Here is a 22,820-nt window from a genome sequence, read left to right on the forward strand (position 1 = left end):
TCCAATCCCTGATGAGTCTCAAGGGAATGTTGAAGAGAGGAATTACAAAGAACTGTCCAAGAAAAATCCTACTGGATTGATACTAGGAAAATGATTCAATGTTTACATAGAAAATTCTCCCTGGTGCAACATTTCTGGTTTTGTTAGGTGGGAAAAAAGGTAAACTGAAATTTTTAAGGACCATTTTTCAACTCAGAACTAGGCACACATAGAGCAGCATCCTCTGTGGCAATGAACTACAGAACCAATATTGATTTCAGTAGAGGGATTAATTCCATAGAGCTTTTATACAGATATAGGAAAAAAACAAGTGCTTCATTGATCCATAACGTTGCCTGAAAGACATGCACTGCCTCATTAGATCTGATAATTTGATAACTGAGTTTGGAGTGTTACTTTGAAATACAGTCACAGCAGTATATACTGAAATCATATATTATCACGTGTAAGATGTGCATGCTGCAAAACGTCGCATTCATCTCAAGGAATCCCCAGGGACTGGGACTATACAGCTCATTTCATCTTTCATGTAGTTCAAAACGAACCTGCAAGCAGTACATTATATATGTGACTTGAACATATAGAGAGTGTGATGCTCCTATCGTTGAAGCTGTGAAACAATGCATCCATTTTTCAGGAAGAGCACCACAAACAATCACAAGGAAACCTCGAAGTTATTGCAGGTCTCATGGAATATACAATACTGATATATAAACTATGGATGTCTAACACTGAGGATGTAAAGAGAGACTTTATGTTGTGGATATAAACCTACCACTTCAGCATTTGAGAGCTGTGATGGTTTAGGTCAGGTCCACTGGAAGAGGAGCATAGGTAAGATCTGGGTATGTAGGGGTGTGTTTATACATATATACGCTAATACACGTGTGGTGCAACGAGCCTATACACCGGCAAGCCTCGGCCGTGCCGGGTGCCCCTGCCCCACGGTCACAAGACACCCGCACGCCCGGGCTGTGGCAGGGGCTGCCTCTCCCCGAGGACAGTCGGTGCCGGCGGGGCTCGCCCGGGACGCTGCCCCGGGGGGCTCGGTGGGGGCTGCTCGAGGGACAGCAGCGCGGGGAGCTCGGGGAGCGGCTGAAGCCTCGCGGGGCAGCGAGGGCTGCGGAGCGGCCGCTTGCCGGGCGGTGCCCGGGGCCCGGGGCCGGGCGCGCCCCGCACACCGCCCCGCGCTCCCGGCCGCGGGCTCCGCGCGGGGGCGGCGCGGGCGCGGCGCTGCGGCGGGGCCGCGCCTGCCAGCGGCCGGGAGGCAGCGCCGCCGCTCCGGCTCCGCTCCTGCTGCCGCTCCGCAACTTTCGGGCAAACACTGCCCCCTCGTCCTCGTCCCCCCGCCGGCGGCTGGTAAGAGCCGGGGTCCCGCTCCCGGGCGGGCAGGCGGAGGGCGGCGGGGAACCCGGCTGCAGCCCCCCGGGCGGGCACCGCCGCGCCGCGCACATGGCCGCGGGAAACTTCGGCCGGCGGACGGGGCGGGGGCACTCCCGGGGTGCCGCGGGGACCGGGGAGGGGACGCGGGAAGGAGCGGCGGAGCGGGCACGGGCGGGCAGGTGCCACCCTCCGCCGAGCGGAGCGGAGCGGAGCGGAGCGCGTCGCCCCGGGCGCAGTGCGCGGGCGGCGGCGGCGGCGAGTGAGCGACGGTCGCCGGACAGGTGCGGGCGGGCCGGGGCTGCGGGAAGGGAGCGGCGGCCCCGCAGTGCCCGGTGCGGAGCGAGCGGGACCCGGTGCGGGGCAGCGCGGGGCGGGCGGGGGAGCCCCAGGGGGCGGCTTTTGGTTCGGGCGTTTTGCCTTGCGGCTCCGGCGGGGAGGGAGAACAAGTTGCTGAGCGATGTAGCACGGGGGCACAGGGTTCAGGTGGAAAATCCAGGAGACTCCCCTCTGGGTGTGTTCTTGAGGGCAGTTTTGGGGTTTTTGTTGGGTTCAGGGTGGTTTGTTTGTTTTTTGTTCCGTTGGCTTTTGGGGGGTTTTGTTGTGGTTTTGGTTTTTTTGTTTGTTTTTAATAGGGCACAGAGGAAAACGTTAGTGCACAATGCTGAAATTGGTGATCTGGTCGCTGAGGCAGGTATCCAAAAAGCAGCAGTCGCTGGAGCAGCTACATTACTGTCGTTCTTCGTGCTAGCGTGAGGTTTATGTGCCTTTGCGAGGAAGGTCACTTTTTACCCTCTTCCTCCCCCCGCCCCCCCCCCCCAACAACCCACCCTCCTTTTGCTAAGCCGTGCATCAGCAGCATGAATTCCAAGAAGCAGTAGGTGTTTCTTGGCATTTCAACTGGGATTTTGGAAAGGGAAGCCGGGTATTTAATGGGAAAAAATTGCGATGGAAGGAAAGGATGCGGAGGCTGCACACAGCCCTGGGTTTGCAGGCATGTGGAAGTTGTTGAAATAGGTAAGGGGTTGAAATTGGCATTTCGAAAATGGTGGCTATTTTTTTAGTTACTTGTACCACAGATGAATATTGGGAAAAGCTGGGCCACAAAGAATTTTTCCTGTTTTGCAGTTTGCTGACAGCAGAAGGTAAAACATGTCCTTGAAGATACACAATTTTACATAAACAGCTGATGTTTACATAAGCCTAGATAAGTTTGTGAAAAACGCAGATAGCAAAAGATGCGTTGTTAGCTGAACTCTGCTATCCTGCTCTCTGTCCATGCAATAATTTATCAATTTTTTGTATTGTTGCAGTGTAAGAACAAAGTGAACAGCTGTACCTCCACCAAAGCAACCACCTGCGTTCCTCTTCTCCTCTGGAATGGACAATGGGATGGTCTCTGACTTTATCATGATCAAAAACTTCTTCCTCTTCTGCGTTTCCATGAGTTTAGCCAGCCACTTCGGGTGAGTTGCCAGTTGCATTTGAATTTCTGCTGTGGCTTTTTTAAGGAGATGAGAAACCTTGGCTCCGTGTGGTACAGAGCAGCTGAGCAAAACAAGCGGGCTTTGCGCTTCATCTTAAGGCGCTGGTGTCGGGGGGAAGGGAGTGGTTTGCTCTCCTGTTCAAATTTGCTCTCTTGCTGCAGTTCTTTATGCCTGCTCTGGTGGCACAGGGAAAGGCTTGTGGGGCACAAGGGGCTCAGACCAGGCCTTCAGCTGCTGAGTGCTCTGACCTGGGTCTAGAACAGGCAGGGGTTGTGGTGCCCTCTGCCCCTGTGTCTGTCACATCGGGATCTTGCACCTTCCCTCTCACCTGATGGGTGCTGGTTATAGGCAGCAGTGCAAAAACAGCCCCAAAACTGCGATAATGAGTCTTAATGCATGATATTAGCTGGTACAGGCTTTCCTCCTGAGTGACTTAAGATAGGGACTGCTTAGAAGGATGTCTGAGTTGGAAACTTGTTAGAGTAATTAGAAATCGTGTTTCCCTGAAGCATGTAGCAAGGAATCCCATTTCCTTATTTTTGCTTTGGATGCTTTCCTGACAGTGATATTCTGAAAACTGTATCAAAGAGATGTTCCAACTGTAGGTCTCAGAAAATTAAAGTCAGAAGCCCTCTATTTATATGTTTTCACTGTACCCAGAGATCTTAAGAACTTTCTGAATATGAGCTATACAATAGAATCTGGAAAAAGCATTTTCCAAGTGCTTGGGAAACGTAGGTTGATTCTTCTTTGTGGAGGAGAACAATTATTTATGATTTCACCAGAAAAAAATGAATCCTCCCAGTATGCTGATTCACAAGCACACCCATCAATTCCTTGCTATAAGAAGATACAAAATGGAGATGCAAATCAGTTTCTGATTTCAAGCAAACGGATTTGTTCCAGATTGGAACTAGGAGAAAGACCAAACTTTGTGTGGTGACTGTCTGTGCTGTAAGCAAAGCTTAGCCTGGTATCCAGCACATGTCCCGTGCAGGCAGGCAGAAGCCTGTGACCTCAGAGGTTTATATGAGCAGTTGTGGGACTGCACTTTACAAAGGATGCAAAGAGCTGCACACTCATCTGTTCACCTTGGAAAAACCTGGTCCTTCTTTCAACATGGTCTAAGGCAAAAGTGTCCCAGGATTTTGTGACAGAATTTAAGAGGGAAGAGTGGGACTTGCTTTAAACTCGTCTTTACATTATTGTAGTTTGACAGAGTATTTCCACATTGAGAAAATCTTGGTGACTATAACCTTAAGCCCTTCTTGGTTGTTCATCATCCCTGCAGAAGGCAGCACATTGCAATAGCTGAGTGTGATCTGCTTGCTGTGTGGGTCTTTTAAGTGTGCGTCTCCTCTAACACAAGAATAGATAGACGAGGATGCAAAAAACCCCAAAACCAAACAACTCAAAACTCAGACAGTTTAACCCCCTTTTGACTCCAAAGCAAATACTGAATCAAAGTCTCAGGTAGAAATCAGTGTGACCTGTCACCTGGCAGATAACCAGAATAGGACAGTTTGAGGAAACTAGGACACTTGTTTTCTGCAAGTTAGTCAAAAAGCTTCTGTGCACTAAAATGAGATCATCACGTAAATTCCCCCCATCCCATCCCCCTCGCCCCCCATTTCTGATCCAGTAATTTTAGTCCAGGCCTGCAGAGATAAGCAGCTCCAGTTCACTGCACTATTCACACACTGCCTTAGGGCTGAATTTTGACCCTGCTCAAAAGACAGAGGATGCTCCAGCGCTTCTGCTTCAGAGGCAGAAGCAGTTTCAGAGTGTAATTTGCTAAGTGCTTTGGGACTGACTCTTCAGGACGGAGGAGTACAATTAACATGTAGGTTGCTGTATTAACTGCAGGAATCTAATACTGATAACACTTGCTGTTACTACCAGATTCTTCTTTATTAGCTTCATCCATGTTTCTGCTGCCCTGTTATATTGCAGTGAGTTTTGCAATGTGCTAGATAAAAGTGATTGGTCAAATGAGCACAAATTAAAAATCAAAATACTGTAGGACATTACATATGAAGGCAGATATATTTACAGTTCTCCATAGTCATTCCATATTTATATTAAATCATAAATACGGTTTTTGCTGACATAGCCAAAGCCACCGTGGGGGATTTTGATGCACAATGCCTGGTAACATAAACAGAAATTATGTATCTCAATCTACTAGGCTACTTGAGAAATCTCAGCAAAAGACTGTGATTAATGTTAAACATAAATGTGTAATGACTATTGAGAATTATCCACATTAGTACGCAGTAGAGGAGTACTGTAGACATAATTGGTAGCAGCTATCTAAAGAAAAATCACTAAATTAAAATGCAAAGATATAGATGAAATGAGAAGATGTTTTGAAGTCTCCCCCACTCCTGTTTTTTGTATAACAGTTTTATGAATCTACTTCTGCAGAAACGGTCCAGTGTGGGTCAAAGCTTTTTCAAGTGTGCTTGAATTCAGCCTTGAGTTTTATAATGCTCCAACAAGTTAAGGTGTTTTATTTAAGCATTTCAAGGTAGCTCACAATTGCCTCAAAAGTAAACAATAAAGCTAGAGGATGATTGAAAGTGAAATAAAACCATGAAGAGTATTTTCAGGTGAGATAAAACACTGCTTGTGAGCCCTCAGGGCGCCCAGGTAGTGTCAGCCCTGTGAGGATTGCTGCTTGCACACAGATCTCCCTGAGATGAGGTAGCCCGTGGCTGGCTCCAAGCTAGCCAGCTCTTACTTGGCAAGTCCCAGGCTGTCCACTGGTGATGCACACCCCTGGTGTGTTTGTGTTTTGGATGTGGAATTTCAGAAATCTGTCTAAGAGCCAGAACCAACAGGGATGGACGTTGTTCCTGTACCCACAGTATAGTTGCCATCTGCTAATAATATTTATAATAGCAGAAACACAGAGAACAGTATGTGTAGCCAACGCAGCATTTCTCTGTACACTCTGAAGAATTCAGTCCATGGTGTGTCTGTATTTTCCCATACTACTTCTCCAGCTCACAGCCTTTATTACTAAGACCATAATCCTGCTATTTAGGCAAAACATACCTCTCCTTCAGGCTGTTTTTTCAAGTTAGTCTCTGCAGCCCCAAGCAGTTAGTTCTGCTGGGATACCTCATTTCAAGTACTTGTGATGCTAGGGAGTTCTTCCTCATATTTTTAAAGACCAATTTTTGTGAGAATTATTGTATCCTTATGCAGTCATGCTTGTCTGTTTATTTTTTTATTCTATCTTCCTTTCATTCTTCATATCTCCAGATAGTTTTTTGAACCCATTAGATAATTTTAATAACTGGAAAACTAAATTGCAATCTAGAAGTGCGTGCAGGAGGCGGAAGGTACCAGTCAGTCCCACTGCCAAACAGCTGAACAGCTTCAGCATCTCTGGCCTGCCAGCTGGCCAAAGAGCAGGAGTGTCCCTCAGGCCTTCCAGCTCTGCTTGGTGCAGGAGAAGCCCTGGCATGCAGTGCCTGCCAGTGAAGCTGCAGGTCAGTGGCCTGGGAGGTGTTCAATGACCCTGGAAGCAGTTCAGGACATCGAAAGGGGCATTAGGATGTCGAGGGATGGGGAGGACTGTAAGCTGTCACCCTGTGAAAAACAGGCTTTCACTGCACTGCTCACAAATTGCTCCTTCCCTGAAGGCAGTAAAACGCTGCTTTTGCTAAACAAAAGAATTAAATTATTTTTTAAGAATCTGAAAATAGTTTTAAAATTTCATCATCTTAGTTCTCTGTTCCAATCCAGTGTGAAAGAATTGAGTCTTCAGTGCACAAATTCACAACATCAACATTTTTAGATCTCAAGAATCCATACAGAAGGGGTGGCAAGAAGCTAACTTAGAAAAGTAAATCTATTTCCTTTGATGTCTGGCCAGCTGGCTTTATCCAAAAGTTTGTGTTCTCTACTGTCTTCCACAAACTGTTAATTTGTCTGAAGTTCAGATACAATTGCAATCCTATTAAAGCAAGTTATTGGAAACACTACTCTTAAAAGAGAGTAAAATATATCTTTCAGTAATAAAATACTCTTCAGTTATTTTTTCAGAAATTTTAACCTTTTCTTTTAAAAGATGTTTTGAGAAAATCATTAAATATCTACCATACCTTTTCCTCTTATTACAGCTAAGCTGTGAGTAGTACCTACCACGATTCTGACTAGATGGCAAAAAAGACAATGATGTTTAAAGTGGTAAATTATGAAGTTATCAGAAGAGGTAGCTGAGCATCTTTAGAGAGTTATTACATTTTACACTGATGGGCCCCTTCTGTGGCTTTTGATTTTTTTCAGTTACCCTAAAATTGCAATATTAAATAAATGTGATGAGAAGTATTCCTGGTTGGTTTAGTTTATGTTCAATAATGAGCTTTAAATGCAATTATCTCTGAATTTTCTTAGCATTTCCCTAAGATTCTTTTATAGGTTTATTTTTATCTCTAACTGAAAATTTCTGCTATAAAAACATTTTTCACTGCAGAGAGGCAATAATGTGCTTATCTACTAATATGTTGATAAAGCCTAATCCTCAGCTGTGTGGAAGTAATTGGTTTAAGGTAGGTAGCACCTATTCCTCTCTATTCATTGAGCTATGTAGTATCTAATTTATGAATGTAACTTTGCAAGTAGAGTTTACATGTCTTTTTACATGTCACAACAACCTCAGCCCTTACTCCAAAACATGCATTTTACCAGCAATCTCAATAACAGAAATTAAACACTAACTTTCTGTTAAGACAGAAAAAGTCACAATTAGTTGAGAGCAAAAAGCAATCTATCTACAAATGCAGCTTCACATAATACTGGCATTTCACTGAAATTCGGAATCACATGCCTTCTCTTTTGGGTGAAGTGATCTGCCAAATCTAAATTGGATTGCAGTTTTGCAGAAGTGCCGACTTTTTCCTGGTCTTCACTATAGTTGTTTCTCCATCTTTTCCCTCTATTAATTAGCTTTTGATGTGAAGAAATAGAAGTATTTCAGTATATGGGGTGTGTGTACTATTCCTGTGAAAGACGGACATAGCTGAGATAGAAGGCAGTAGCATCAATTCCTCTTGTTAGATTGAGAGGAGCAGTTCTGAGAATTAAGCATATTTTGTCCCATCCCCACAAAAATAGTTCAATGGAAATCCTCCCTCAGAGTTCAATTGGCTCTGAATTCAGCCATAAGCACTAAAAATAACTAGCTTTTTCAAGAGCAGAGAAACTAGTGAAGCTTTGTGTCCTGTGCCCCCAGCACTGCATCTTTGCAATAATCCCAGCTCTGCATTTGATATCCCTTGTTCTCATTGCAACACCTACATTTTACCTGCACTGTCCTTTTCTCCCCAGATCTTTCATAATGACCCTGCAAGTCTCCTCCATATCTCTAAATTGTCAGAGAGGAGGGGGGCTTGTCTTGCTGGGGCTGTTTCTGAGCTACATGCATACTGAGTGGCCCAGTCAGCGAGCCAGAGGGAATAGATGACTGCTAACCTCACATTTTTACTTAATGAGGCACTAATTTAGATTGCTCTCCCCTTGTCTAGTCATAGCTTCTCATGAAACTTGTAGGAATGAAATGAAGTTTGATCTCTCTGCTTCTTTGTCAGATGCAGTGGAAAATGAAAATGGGTTCCTACGTTGATGCGGTGTCGCAGGCAGACAGCATGATGCATATCTCTTTCTTATGAAAAAGAAAAGATGAAATAGATGAGAAAAGTCGAAAATAGTATTCTAGGTGTACTGGATTTTCATGCTTTATACTAGGATTTTATCAAAGCATTCCTTGTGGTTACTGCATTTAAAGAAAGTCTCTAAGTTCTGTCTCCTCTTTGCATTTGTTAGGCTGCTACTTGTGAATATTCACTTTTAAATGGTGAATCCCTTCAATTACAATTGACAAAAAAGTGTACAGTCTTTTTTCTGGAATGGTCCAGCCTGAAAACATTTCTAATGTTTCTGTAATCAGTTTGCATCTGCTGGATTAACTTTCTTGTCTGCCTCAGTTGCTGACTATAGGTTGTGGTCACAGCAAAGAAAACAGAATTAATTCGGTCTTTTGACCGTGGAGATGAAAAATAGGCAACATTTGTGGCTATGCATCCACCTGCAGCGAGGGGAGATCCTTGGTGGCCTTGGGCTCTGCAGTGTGGAGCTTGCTGAGGGTTGCAGCAGTGCCAGCTGCACTTGGGTCATAAGCAACCTCCTCAAGCAGGTGTTTTCATGGGCTTCGATGTTTCAGGGAATCACATCTGTGCTCCCTTGACCTGACCTTACTCCTGTGTCCCGAGAGGCTTTGCAATCTCTTCCTCTTCCAGCAGAAGCATCCAGACTGTAAAGGGAATGAGCACAGCACTGGGGGCTGCAGGGTCTGTGAGGGGATACATGGCTGAGGGCAGCTTGTTCTGAGCTAGTTCTGGTGTCATTAAAACTTCAGATGCACTATAGGGGTGTCAGTGAGGTCTCATTAGTGGAAACCTTTTGCAGGTAAAACCAGGTTGAGGTCCCTTTGTCTTTCTTTGTATGAATCCTATTCTGTTAGGTAAGGCAACCACTTACGTTACAAGTATTCTGCAAGGAAAGCTGTTCAGAGAGATGCTCAGAGCTTCTCTATTTATTTACAGATTTATTTTCCTGGGGACTGATAGTAAATAAACATGGATTCTTTTTATTTATTTATTTATTTTTATCGCTGGATAACTGTCTCCCATCGAGTTCAGGTTGCTGAGTGTAAGCTATTCCTGCCTGCTGGCAGGGTGCATGAGGCAGGGAACAGTTCCTGGTGGGGCAGTGTGCCCTGTCACAGCTGGAGGATTTGCTGGTGATCTCAGCAGAGGCTGAATCATGAATAAGTGCCTAGTGTGAGCTGTCTTAAGAGATGCTCATTGCTTGCTGCAGGTGAAGCACGCTTGTGGATAATCTCCCATGTCTATTCTTTAGGTAAGCAAAGGCATTAATAAGCAGGGGATTCTCCTAAGCATCTTTAAATGAAAATCAAACAGATTTAAAAATGTGAGTTGTTAGTTGTGCTGTGAGCAGCTTCCTAGGTCTGAGCCATGGATAAAATGATGAAATAAAAAAGAGTTCGGAATAAAAACAAATCTGGCCCCAAAGATATGGAATGAGGCCCACTACACATTGCTGTTATTTGCATACTACAAGGGAGAACTAATTTATGCAAAAGAGAGAGGAGGAGTGAAGAACTGTGTTTTCTGTACAGCAGTATGTTTTTCAGATACCCCAGTGATACCCCAGTGGGATTTTTCAATGTAGTGGGAGTTTGTTATCTTCAAATAGGGTCACAGTTCATCCTTTGTTCTGGCAATAAATTATAGAAACTTTGAAAATTAGAAGCTGTTTGGCATTTAAAGATTGAACAGCACCTTCAGTCATACTTTGAAGGTGCATCTCCAGGCACACCTGTGCTTCTCATGTAGCTCTGCAGCCAACTGATGCAGTTACCGAGGAATGGAAAGCTAACCTTAGGAAAACCAGTAACAGTTCTTGCCAGTGCAGTGAGCTGACCTTGCTCCCTGCCTAGGATGGAGCCATGCCAGCACTGGGGAGGTGGTGGGGCTGATGTGGGAAGCGCAGGGGACAGGGATCTGCCTGTGCATTATGGGCAAAGATCAAAGGGCTCAGGTGTCCCCTGATCCTGCATCCCATGGTTTTACCTCCATGGCGTGGGCCCTTCTTTGGGTCCTCCTCCAGGGAGAGCTATTTACAAGTTTATAGTAATGTGGAAATAAATGGCTGCAGCTCCTTGTGCTGTTCAGGAGCAGCAGGAGGGGAGGGAGCCTTGGAGGCTCCATCACAAAGTACCCTGGAGACTGAAGCCCCTTGAAACCAGGGTGGCTTTTGACATTGTTTCCTTTTGTTTGTACGAAACAGCTTTTCACAAACGCCAACACCATCAGTAAAAGAGGAGGCCAGTGATAACATCACAATATTCACCAGGATCTTGGACGGTCTGCTGGACGGCTACGACAACAGGCTGCGCCCAGGACTGGGAGGTAGGATAACGTGGTGTCTGTCCCCTGCTGGACAGGAGCATTGTCCACATGGTGCCCTCTAAGGGGGCTGCCTGCTCTTGGCTGTGACAGGGCACTTGTGTTTGATTAACTAAACTAAGTCCAGAAAGCAGATTTGTCTCCTAGCAAATGGAGCACAAGAAAAGGATTACTGGAAGTTGTGTTCTTCAGTCACTCAGGTCATCTGAGGTTGGCTTAGGAGAGCATCTGTGATACATTTTTTTCTGTAATTGCATACGGTTTGGGTTTTTCTTTCTGGTATTTCCTAAGGTGAGCAAGACATTATGCTAGCAGGTTGCTGCAAGATTGCCTTACTGGTCAGTATGTAAAAAATTATGTTGGTAATGCATATTTCTTTTAAAAACAGATCCCCAAACCATCCATATTTAGACAAGTACAGCAAATCTGTATTGATATGCCTTTTTGATAACCTCTACAGCAGCTATTTTAAAACTGTAGCATGTGAATAGTGGTTGCCATCCTAACCTTGTTGAGCCCTCCTTCAGCTCTCTTTCCCCCAGATTTCTCTCATTTTCTACCCATGTGTAAACCATCTGTTATGTTTCTTCCTGGCCCTTTTTTAATCTGGCTACCCCCACCCCTTCCTCTTGTGAGACCAACACATTTCTTTCATCCCTTTCTCTCCTTCTCCTCTCACTTTACACAGAGCTACTTGAAAATAGGGCTTGATGCTTTTTATCTTATATAACGAACTTCTGAAATTTCTGCCCTTAAATTAAATCAGACCTGGATTTGAGAAGATGCCAGAAGGACTTAGAGACTTGTGGGCAGAAATAATTTGACCTAACTTTGGACATCTCTGATGTCTGGAATCAGGCAGATCACCCGAGCCAGCAGAGGGGAGTAGGTCCTTCCAAGATACGCTTTATCAGATCCTGTCATAGGTATTGCATAAGCGCTGGCAGTGCTAACTGACAGCCCAGAAAGCCAATCCCATCCTGGGATGCATCAAAAGAACAGCACCCAGCAAGCTGAGGAAGGAGATTCTTGCCCTCTGCTTTTGTGAGTACTGTGTCCAGCTCTGGAATCCCAGCATGAGAAGGACTTGAACCTGTTGGAGTGAGTCCAGAGGAGGCTACTAAGATCATGAGAGGGCTGGAGTACCTCTCCTGTGAAGACATGATGAGAGAGTTGGGGTACTTCACCCTGGAGAAGAGAAGGCTCTGGGGGGACCTTATAGAAACCTTCCATTGCCTAAAGGTGCTTAGAGGAAAGATGGGGAAGGACCCTTTATAAGGGAATGACAGGATGAGGGGTAATGGTTTTAAAGTGGAAGAGGGTAGATTTAGATTAGGTAATAGGAAGGAATTCTTTACCTTTAGGGTGTATGAGGCAGTGGAACAGGTTTCTCAGAGAAGCTATGGATACCCCATCGGTGGAAGTGGTCAAGGCCAGGTTGGATGGGGCTCTGAGAAACCTGATCTAGTCAAGGGTGCCCCTGCCCATGACAGGGGGTTGAAACTAGATGATCTTTAGAGTCCCTTCCAGCCCAAACCATTCTATATCTCTGTGATCAAAGCCTGTCAGTCAGAAGAAATGCACCCTTGAAGGGCTGGTTTCTTTCTGTTTGTAAGAACAAAGCCTGGACTCCCAAAGGTCAACAACTGCGTTTGATCCGGGATGAAAGGCCTACTCAAGCATGCTCTTAATTTCAGTCTTTTGGGGATTTTTGAGTGATTCAGAAATTAATAGAAATAAGCATTGCCAGTAGGTATTTGTATTTTAAAGCAATTACTGATGCAGAGCCTGTGTTTATTACAGAGAGAATAACTCAGGTGAAAACAGACATCTATGTTACCAGTTTTGGTCCTGTGTCAGACACAGAAATGGTAAGTTAGCATGTGGCTGCCAACTCGGTTGTATTTACTTTGCTACAGTCATTTTTAGAACCATCATTTCTATTCAGATCCTGCCATACCTTGAGTGTTTCTTTGTGCCAGGAATACACCATTGATGTTTTTTTCCGACAAAGCTGGAAGGATGAAAGGCTGCGATTCAAAGGACCTATGCAACGCCTCCCTCTCAACAACTTGCTTGCCAGCAAGATCTGGACCCCAGACACTTTTTTCCACAATGGCAAGAAGTCTATTGCTCACAACATGACAACCCCAAACAAACTTCTGCGCCTGGAGGATGATGGCACTCTGCTGTATACCATGAGGTAATAGCCAGGGTTGATGTCTTCTGATGCTGATTTCCAGACAACTACAATTACTTGTGGGGAGCATCACTTCCCCCACTCCTAGTAGAGCCAGGGAACCAATCTTTCACGCATATTTGTATGAATATCAAGAAAAATGAAAAATATAATTGTAGCCTTCAAGTACAGATTAATTAGTAACTTCTGAATAGTGTGAGTGCTTAACTATTTCTTATGATTAAATGGAAAGCATATTCTCAACAGATTTGATGATTCAGTTCAGCTTTTTTAAGATCTGTTCTCTCTTACTGTTTGTGTTTGTAGCTGTAGTGCAGACTGCAGGAAAACAGTATCCAAGACCAGAAATGGAGACTTTGTTCTGGGGCAGTACATCTTGAACCCTTGGAGCTTTTGTTATATTTTTTTTTAAATTTGACTAATAGTGCTAAAAGGCAAATGATCATAGGGGTAAATGACATAAGCTAGCAGCACTGTAAAGCTGCTTTAGCAAGTACAATCCTGCAAACAAAGCTGGGACATTATATTACCAAGGAGCAAATGAGTGTCTCAGATCTTCAGAGATGTATTCTTCTCCTGATTTGCATATACTGCCAAGAATCATCATTGCATAATGCAGATAGAAGATATAACATCAATGATTTTAGGGGTCTGAAATTCTTTTCAGGACAAATCCCACATCAGTGTATGGAAATTTGCTCCTCAAAGGTAATTAGCCTATAGTAATTAAAACTGCTGTCTATCTTCAACAGGGTTTTATCCAAGACCATAGTCATAGGGACAACTTGAAAAAGAGATGAAAGGAAAACCCTACTGAGCAACAAAAGGTTATCCTGAACTTTCCATAAATGAGAAGGAGACCCAGCAAAGTGCTCAGGAGCCTGAATTTGGGCACTGAGATGACTGGGTTTGCAGCAGGCAGCCCCAGCCATGTGTCCAGCCCATGCTGTGTCCTGCTGTGGGGCCACACAGTCCTGCACGCCACAGGGCGAGTCCCAGGCTCGCTCATGGACCTAGTGGTTAAGACTTGTTGAGACTCAAGAGGGTTATGCTTCTGTACACAGGGACCTGGAGCTTCCCAGGTTTTATTTCAGGTGTTTTAGACATGTTTGAGTTTTTTGAGCCTAGTCTTAAATCCCTTATTCTGGAAGGCAAAGGGTATCCTTACATGTGTCCTTACAACTTTAGACCATCCCAGTTGTAACTACATTAGCACTAAAAAGACTTAGACATGATGGAAGTCATGTTTAAAAGAAGAAAAAACCATCCTAATTTTCTCTTCTACTATGTGTATTGCTGTACTTACTAGCCCCAAATTAGTGATCACCACAATAATAAACCAAAAAATGTGAGGATGCATGGACACATTTGAAAGTCCAAATGGCTGTCAGAGAAACTTCACAAAAAAAGTTAGTAATGTCAGCCTTCAAACCAGTCTCACTGCTGCATGGACTAGGTAAGTGCCACTTGAGAGGTTGCAGAAGTGGAAATTCCCAATTATCTTTGTAAATTACTTGTGTAAGTGAAGTCCAGATCAGATTCACATTCAGCCTGGAGCAGAACCTTACATTGTGGGGCAGATTGCACAATTTCAGGGCAAGCACTGGTTTTTGCAGTGTTAAACAAATGCAGTGAAGCCCTGATTCATGAGGTGAGGAGCCAAGCCACCACAGCTAGCAGAGTGAGACCTGGGTGAACTAGACCTAGGCAAGCTCATCACTGAATCTGAGTTACTCTGTCAGGGTGTCTCTCTGGTGAAAATGGCACAATATTTTCAGGGTACCCACAGGTACCCTTCTGAGGAAAAGCTCAGCATATGCAGCTGGAGAAAAATATGGATGTGACACAGACTTTCTCATCATCCCACTCAGCTCCTTTTCTCCTGATTTTTTGGGATTGATGATTTTGTAGACTACAGAAAGAACAGAATGCTTTTGTAACCTAAAAAATGATGCAACTTAACTTTTATTTGTTAGAATATTGTCTGTGGAAATAAAATTTCTACTAACGACAGGTTATGTGATAAAAAATAGAGTGCAAAGCTTTTAAATCAGCTTGCTTTCCAATATTACAAGTAATAATTTCATGTGTTTATCCCTTCTGCTTGGGTCAGAGGGAGTCTCAGTCAGGAGCCTGCCTTTGTAACATGCATGGAGATGTGCTCCTGTAGAAGCAGAGACATTCTGTGCCACAGGGTGGCTTGAGGGTCCCATCCCAACCTGTTCAGAGGTGACTGTGACAAGCAGCCAGCCCCTTCAGCTACCTTGAGTATCCTAACAAAGGTAACAGCTAGCAGAGTTACCTAGGATGGCATTCCTTGAGAAGACAGACAGCACTGGGCTTTTTTTGGAGGGGAGCTGCTTGTCTCAGTGGTAGTGCATTGTGCAGCACTGAGCTTCAGCTGAGGCTTGAGCCCCAGTTCCTGTAGCTCCCATCAGGCTTACTCAGTTCTCAGGATCTGGGGATGTGTAGACAGCCCTCTGTTAGCTCTGCATTCTCCTCGTTTCCAAGGAGGAATTGCGAGCTTCCCAGACTGTACGTAGGAGTATTCTGTGTGGGGAGGATTGGACCCTCTGTCATTGACAGAGATGCCTGAATTGCTTTTGCAACCTTGCATCTGGCTGCCTGAATGAAGGGGAGGAAAGCAGCCGAGCCAATGCTGACCTTCCATCCTATTTCACTTCCAAATATACCAAGTATGAGCAGCTGAGCAAACTTCCAGCTTTAGTACTTGTCAGGACATACGTTTCCGTGACACACGTGTTTGCTTATAAAGGAAGATGCACACCTCGCATATTGCATTTGAGGATACTTCTGGGTCGGAAGTAGATGGGATGTGTGTTGCTAGGAGGAAATCTGCTAAATGGGCTTCTGTATATGTGTGGCATTAAAGCCCTTCTGGAGCACAACATGTCCTCTGGACAGATTTCACAGACAGCAGTGTTCTCTGTGGGGAATGATTTAATAATTCTGCTTGTCTTTCACTTGGGAGGACCTATTAGTTTTATTTCACTAATGTGATTTACAAATGAAGCGCTCCTGAATGGAACACTGCAAATTCTGTTTCGGCCCCTAGAGGGGAGTATTGTCTGTAGCTCCACTTTCAAATTTTTTGCCTTTTTTTTTTCAGTAAAAACAGTGCTATAAAAAGCGCTAGAAAACATACTTCATATTTCACTATATAAATAGCTTTGTGAATGAAGGTAAAAATTAGATTCTTTTAAAAAATTTTAAATGTATTTAGTTTATCTTATCTGAGAAATAAATAATGTAAAAAGTATAGAATTTGTTTATTCTGAAAAATTGGAACAGTGATTTAAGCAACATTTTCAGGCTCAGAAGAGAACCATCATGTTTCAGTGAGCTGCATATTTTTTTTTTTTTTGCTCAGTGGGAATTGGATGTGAAGACAGAAGCTTTGATAAACTTTGCTGTAGAATGCCAGAAAAAAATGCTGTGAAGAAAAGAAGCCAAAAATTATATGAAGTAGAGCAGGCTCACTTGAGCTAAACTTTTGAACCATAAATTAACTTTTGGCCAGCAGCTTTTACACATTTTTTAGTGGGTTTCTATCAGCTTGTAGATAGTGAAAAATCTTTCTTGTGCCATCACAAAAGCCCCATTAGAGCCCCATTCTCACTGTCAGTTTGAAAGGACTCCAAATCCCTTTTTTTACCACCAGGGCTTCTATGCATCTGATATAATCTGAGAATTTAAACAGGACATAGTCATATATCTGAGGATTTTTCAAACAGATTTTTCCCACGTTATTATGATGACAGAAGGTTGCCAGAGAACCTGGTAGAGTTTACAGTAAAATCCGTCTCCCAATAATTTGCATATGAATAATTTAACAGCTGGAGAATGCAGAAATTCTTCAGCATGGTGTTAAAAAAACTCCAAAATTTTTAATACAGCCCTGAAATTCTTTCATCTTTACTGTTCCAGAAAGATATTTACAATTCAGCAATGTGTGTCCACTTGATGGCAGCATAACCACGCTGGTTGCTCTGCTGTGGTGCACACACAGGCTTACCTAGGCTGAAAATATGGATTCTTAGATTAGCACTTAGTGTTAAAATTGAATGTGAAAGTGAACACGTCCTGGGTGCATGTTAGCACTAATTCTGCTCTGCCGTGAAGGACTTGGATTAGTAACCTAACCATTTTATGCTCTTGAGCTATTGATCATAAAATTAGTTGACCAAAAGATATGGTGCTGCTTTCAAGACTTTTAATGGGAAAGCCAGGGTTTGTTTGTTTGTTTGTTTGTTTGTTTGTTTGTTTGTTTAAAGGAAAATTATTCTGTGATAAATGTTTCCATTCTCAAGCTCTGACTTTGCCAGACAAAGGTTTGCTAGTGTGCCCACGAGCGACAAGTGACCAGCAAATCTATGATTTAAAATGAATTCTCCGTTTTCCATCAGCCAGATGTCTAGATGGGAACATTTCTGTTCAATCTGAATGTGTTTTTTCTTATTTATTATTTATATCTACAGAAAGGGATCTGTCAATGCTTTTTAGGTATTGCATAAATGTTGCAAAACTAATCACAAGCCATGAAGACATACAAATAAGCATTTCCTTTCCTTGTGTTAGACTTGCTGCATTTTCTTTTGTATTCAAGCTTCAACCTGCCTGAAGCTGGAAGAAAAAAAAGTGATTTCTGTACATTGGGCTGAATCTTCCAGAGTGATGAAAAATTGCCATGGTGGCAAGGACTCTCAGCTGCTCTTCGTCATTCAGATTTTGACAGAGCTAGAGAAAACAGGGATATGTGAAGTGAAGGGCCCTTCCCTGAGGATAGCAGCAGGATTCTTGTTTAAACACCAAGTCTCTTGGCTCCCCTTGCTCTGTTTTGGTTGCACATTGCCCCATTTCTGAAAAGTTGTCCTTCAAGGAACCACGATTTGTTGGTATGAAAAATCCGGGGCTGGAGTTACAGGGAGAGGAAGGCATCAGAGGAGTCTGTGGTGTATCCATTCAAAATGGGCAATTATGACCAAATATAACCCCAATGTAGATTGTGTAACAATGGTCTATTCTGCTGGTAATAAAAGTATGCAGAGCCCCACAGAGATCTCCATCACAGAGATGGGAACTCACACAGCAAGGGCAGAATTGATTAAAAGACAAATCCCAAACCAGAACCGGCATGTCCTTGGGGGAGGGGTATGCTTGCTTGGACTTTGAGGAGCTACAAAAGCTACAACTTTAGTTCCAGGTCTTGCTGGGCTCAGAGGCAGACCCACCTTCCCTTTAGGGTGAGGTGGTACAGTTTCTGCCAAATTCCTTTGTGTTACATGTGCTTTATAGGCATGAGCCAGCAGGGCTGGCATGCATGGATGGGGTGACTGAACAGAACCTGCAAAGAAGCAGTGCCCTGACAGATGCTTCCAAGCACCCAGGGAAAGCACAGGTGCTTTGGTGTCTCTGTATCAGCCCAATCTGGGCTTCTGAATCTGGGGGCTTTGAAAGTAGATAGATACTAAAGAATTGTTATGGCTCTGCTGTCTTTTTTTATTATTAGGGGAGGATAACATTACAGCACACTCCCTGGTCATTTCATTTAGACTGAAATTAGTATCTTCATCTGCCTAATCAGAAATACCATCCTCTGAAGTGCATTATATTTGTCCTGAAACATGCAGTGGATAATCTGAAATACACTGTGGTGTAATGCACCAGGCAGGGTGGGTGGGATTCACCTAATTCTGTTCATCTGTAATGTTGGTGACTGCAGCCAAGCGTCTTTGCTCAGATTTGCTCCCAGTGCAGGAGAGAGAATTTCTCCTGGAATTAGAAGTCTACATTATTTCAGATGTCTACTTTAGTAGTGAAATTAAATGAGGATTATTTATCTCCACTCACACTTCGGGGTTGTTGTTTTTTTCAGTGGCAGACAAAGGAGTACAGTGTAACTAATACCTTTGTTTAGTCACATGAGTCCCATCTTAGTTATTTCCTTTGGTGTTTTCCACTTCCATGCTCATGTAGCCTGGAAATGGGGAGTGAGCCAGCAACCTAAAGCTATGGGATGTTCTGGCCAGCAGCTGGTCCTGTAGCTGTTTTGTGGAGGACTCATACACTTTCCTCTCTGTGCAACCTAAAGCCCGAGGTTGTGCAAGTGCAGTGCACCTGAACACACAAACTGGGTTCAGTCCTCTGCTTTTGTCTAGATGGGTGTAGGAGAGAATATAGTGCACCTTATGAGGAGCTCTAGAAACAAATATCTCTAGGAGATTCGGCCATTCCTTCTCTGAGGTTGAACTGTAGCAAACAGGTGATTATGCTGTAGCAGATGCTAGCACTGGTGGTGGTATGAATAGCAAACAGATGGTAAATTGAGGCCTGTTTAATGGCTATTTATGATGTTAAACAGCTGAGGAATCATAGGGCTCTTTTCCTGGAGCAGTGAAAATCCACAGTCTGACCATTTACCTGGCCCTTCATGGCTGTGTTAATCAGGAGCATGGAGCATTTCAGAAGCAAGGCAAAAAAACCCCAGATAATGACATCCTGTTTGGATGGCTAAACAACTTTCTTCATGTACCAGTAAGGTACATACATATAGGGATGTGCAGGTTTCCCTCTAATCCAAATCACTGCTTCCCTCTCTTGCAGAGGTGTGGGGAGCATTAATGTTACTCAGAAAGCAGGAGATTATGATGAGGTGTGATCTTGGAGGTAAACCTGAGGTGGATAAGAGGACGCTGGAATTAAATGCAAGTGGCTGAAAGGAAGCTGTGATAGTTTTGAGCTCTAGGTCTGAACTGTGGAAAAGAACCAAAGATTATTCTGGGTTCTGTATTGCTAGGTCATAATCTTTCCTACCTACCCTGCCATGTGTGTGCATCCCAGTCTAAATGTGAGAGAGCCCAAATGGGCTGGTACTGCTCATCTGATGTCTGCTCCTCCTCCTCATCCCTCCCCCCACTCTTACTTTCTAAATACAGATAATTTTTCTCAGTAGAAAATACTTCATATAGTTTATGCCTGTCCATAGGAATAAAAAGGGCCTGTGAACTGGGAGGAAGCAAAAAGATGTCTGTGCAGTGAGGTAGCCTTCATCCATGGAGCCTTCATGCCATACTGACAGGCAGAAATGGAAAAATGAAAGCCCTTTGGGACAGTCTGAAAACCTGCACTGATCAAACTGCCTAGCAGGAGATACCAGAATTGAAGGATGACTGGACTGTGTCCATCACAGTCCTTAGCCTTCATCATTTAGTGTGATTTCTACGCTCCCCTCTTTCTCCTGTACTTGGGTTGTCTTCCACTGAAAGCAAAGATTAGCTGTGCAGTTGACTGCACCAGGTATTGGTTCTGCCAGTAACAGGGACTGGCCTCTCTTGAGAGCCAAAAAGAAGCTCATAGTTCAGTGTTACTCAGCACTTCAAGAACAACTGTACTTAGGCAGTTTGCTCCTTCTTGAACATGCTATCAAAAAGCCATGCAGATAAGGAGATTATAGTCAGAACGTGTAGGATGGGCAGACTTGGGGAATGTGTGGCCTGGCAAAATGAGGTGTGGGCTGGCTGAGATATTGTTTCCCATTTCACCTGCATCAACAACTGCATCAGCTTCTCAGCATTGCTAGAGCTAGTTAGATTTTTGGGTTTTAATTCACGAATTCACTAAAAAAAGAAGCTGCTGCAGTGGAAAAGTTTGGAAGCCTTCTTCATGGGGTGCCAAAAGAGAATTCATCATGGATAAGGGACCATAAAGAAGAGAAAGCTTGGAGAGGTTTTTAAGTGAAACTCTCCAATAGATGGTTGTGATACTGTGCAGAACATTCAGAGCTGCATAGCCATTTTGATCTAAAGTTTCTTTAGGAAAGTAAAGTTTTTAGGAAGAGAACCTGAAGAAGGAATTGTCTATCAAAAAGGTTGGGGTTTTACTGCACTAGTTAGTCTGATAAAAAACCAGAGTTTTTCCCAGCAAGTTCTACCTTGCTTACAGACTTCATTAGATAACTTGCATGGCAAAGTTGGATAAGCATAAACTCACTGCTTCATCCATTGGTTTTATGTCCTTAAAAGAGGTACTGAAGAATTAAAAGTATTACCTTTACTATAAATGTCTGCTTTGTGAGTCTTTCTGTAACCTCCCAAATCCATATAATGTCATTTGTGTATACTATTTGTTATTTCATTGCATTTTTCTGTTTTTCCTGTGTCTAGAGGCTGAACATATCCCCTGCTCCTGTCTAAGAGTATGCTCTGGGTATGTCGAGTTATCCACAGGCAGGGAAGTCATTCTTATAGTGGCACAGCTTTTGAGATCAATTCTGCCACCTCAGATCACATCACAATAATTTTGTCTTCAGCACAGTTCATCTAGGCAAATAAAGTCTTGTTTTACACTTCAGCAGAAGCTGTGCTGAGGATTTTGTTTGTTTAAAGTGAGAGTTTTGCTGTCACCATACACCTGAATTATGTAATCACAGCTCCCAAAAGCATCAATGACTGGAGCTCTTATCTTCCATAGTCCCTTCCCTGTAGCATTTTAAAGGACATTTAGTTGTCACATAATGATAGCACATCTCAGCATCATAGGAAAGTTGGGACATGGTAGTATTCTTGGCAGAATGGTTATGAAGGTAAAATGGGCTGAGACAGAAATTTCTGCAGAGCACCTCACTCTAGTCTTAGCTTTATTTTCTGTTCTCTGTTCACTTTATTTGGTGTTTTGCAAAGAAATCAGTGCTTATAAGTAGGAAACAGTGGTGAACTGCCTCTACATCCCACATGGACATTCAGATCAAGGCTCTGAATCTGAATTTTGGCCTTTTTTCCAACAGTGATGGAAATTCATGAGTAAAGCAGTGTTTGAGTTACTTAGAATAATCACTTCTTTCCCCATGATCCAGGCTGCAGACAGTCACCCAACCAGGGGCAGGTTTCAGGGTGACTCTTACAGCCACTGTGCTTCCATGGGTCAACATCTGTCCACATTCTAAAACTTCTGTAACTTCTGTTCTGTTCTGTAACACGCTACCACCAACAGGGTTTGTTAGGACTGTATGGCAAGGGCTTCATATGTATATATATATATATATATATGTATGTATGTATATGTATGTATGTATGTATGCAACATATAGGCTTATACTGGCACGTTACATTTACTTCAGGAACACAGGAGAGATCAGTTCCCTGGACTATACACTTACTGTGCTGGGGTCTAAAACAAGTCTTACTGTAAAAACTTTTGAAAGAAATAGAAGTTTGGTTATTGAAGTGTTCCCAAGACATCACAGTAGGAGAACAGGTGAATGGTTGTGTCATCAGTCAAGGTCAAATGAATAATTTCATAAACCTAATGTTTGAAAAAATAGAGTTTGAAAAAACCCTAAATCTGTTATTCTCCTGGCCCCCTGTGTGTCAGAGGGCATACTGGAGATACCAGAAGGGCTTGAATTGTTCTGCTGAGGTCATGCTGGAGCAGGTACCCCAGGAAGCTTCTCCTGGAGTTGACCCAGCTGGGGTCAGCAAGCCCACTGGAGTGAGATATAGCCTGGCTAAAGGCTGCATCTACTTAACCCTTTTTTGGCATGTTGGAGAGATAGATTGTAGTTGGTTTAAGGTGAGTTTCAAGCAAATATTTTCCCTTTTATTAAGGAAAATGGCTGGTCTCATGCTGGGAAGGGCACTTGGGCTCACCTAAGCCCCATAGCAGGTACTGGTTGCCGACACAGGTTGGGTCAAAGCACAGTATTTAAATGTTCCCTTTAAACAGGGGTGAGGGTAG

At 43.5% G+C, this 22,820-nt stretch overlaps 1 protein-coding gene across 1 annotated transcript in view; it reads left to right on the forward strand.

Annotated features, from left to right (window-relative positions):
• Window positions 1-1,249: 1,249 nt before the first annotated feature.
• The window catches only part of GABRA5 (gamma-aminobutyric acid type A receptor subunit alpha5), a 56,047-nt gene continuing 34,476 nt past the window's right edge, over window positions 1,250-22,820 (forward strand). The window contains exons 1-6 of the mRNA XM_058044599.1: window positions 1,250-1,359; window positions 2,016-2,074; window positions 2,694-2,846; window positions 10,749-10,870; window positions 12,671-12,738; window positions 12,850-13,070. Coding sequence (XP_057900582.1) covers window positions 2,761-2,846; window positions 10,749-10,870; window positions 12,671-12,738; window positions 12,850-13,070 — 497 coding nt within the window. The 5' untranslated portion in view covers window positions 1,250-1,359; window positions 2,016-2,074; window positions 2,694-2,760. The remainder of the gene's footprint in view (window positions 1,360-2,015; window positions 2,075-2,693; window positions 2,847-10,748; window positions 10,871-12,670; window positions 12,739-12,849; window positions 13,071-22,820) is intronic.

Source organism: Melospiza georgiana, chromosome 2 (genome assembly GCF_028018845.1).
Source record: "Melospiza georgiana isolate bMelGeo1 chromosome 2, bMelGeo1.pri, whole genome shotgun sequence".
NCBI classification, from domain to species: Eukaryota; Metazoa; Chordata; class Aves; order Passeriformes; family Passerellidae; genus Melospiza; species Melospiza georgiana.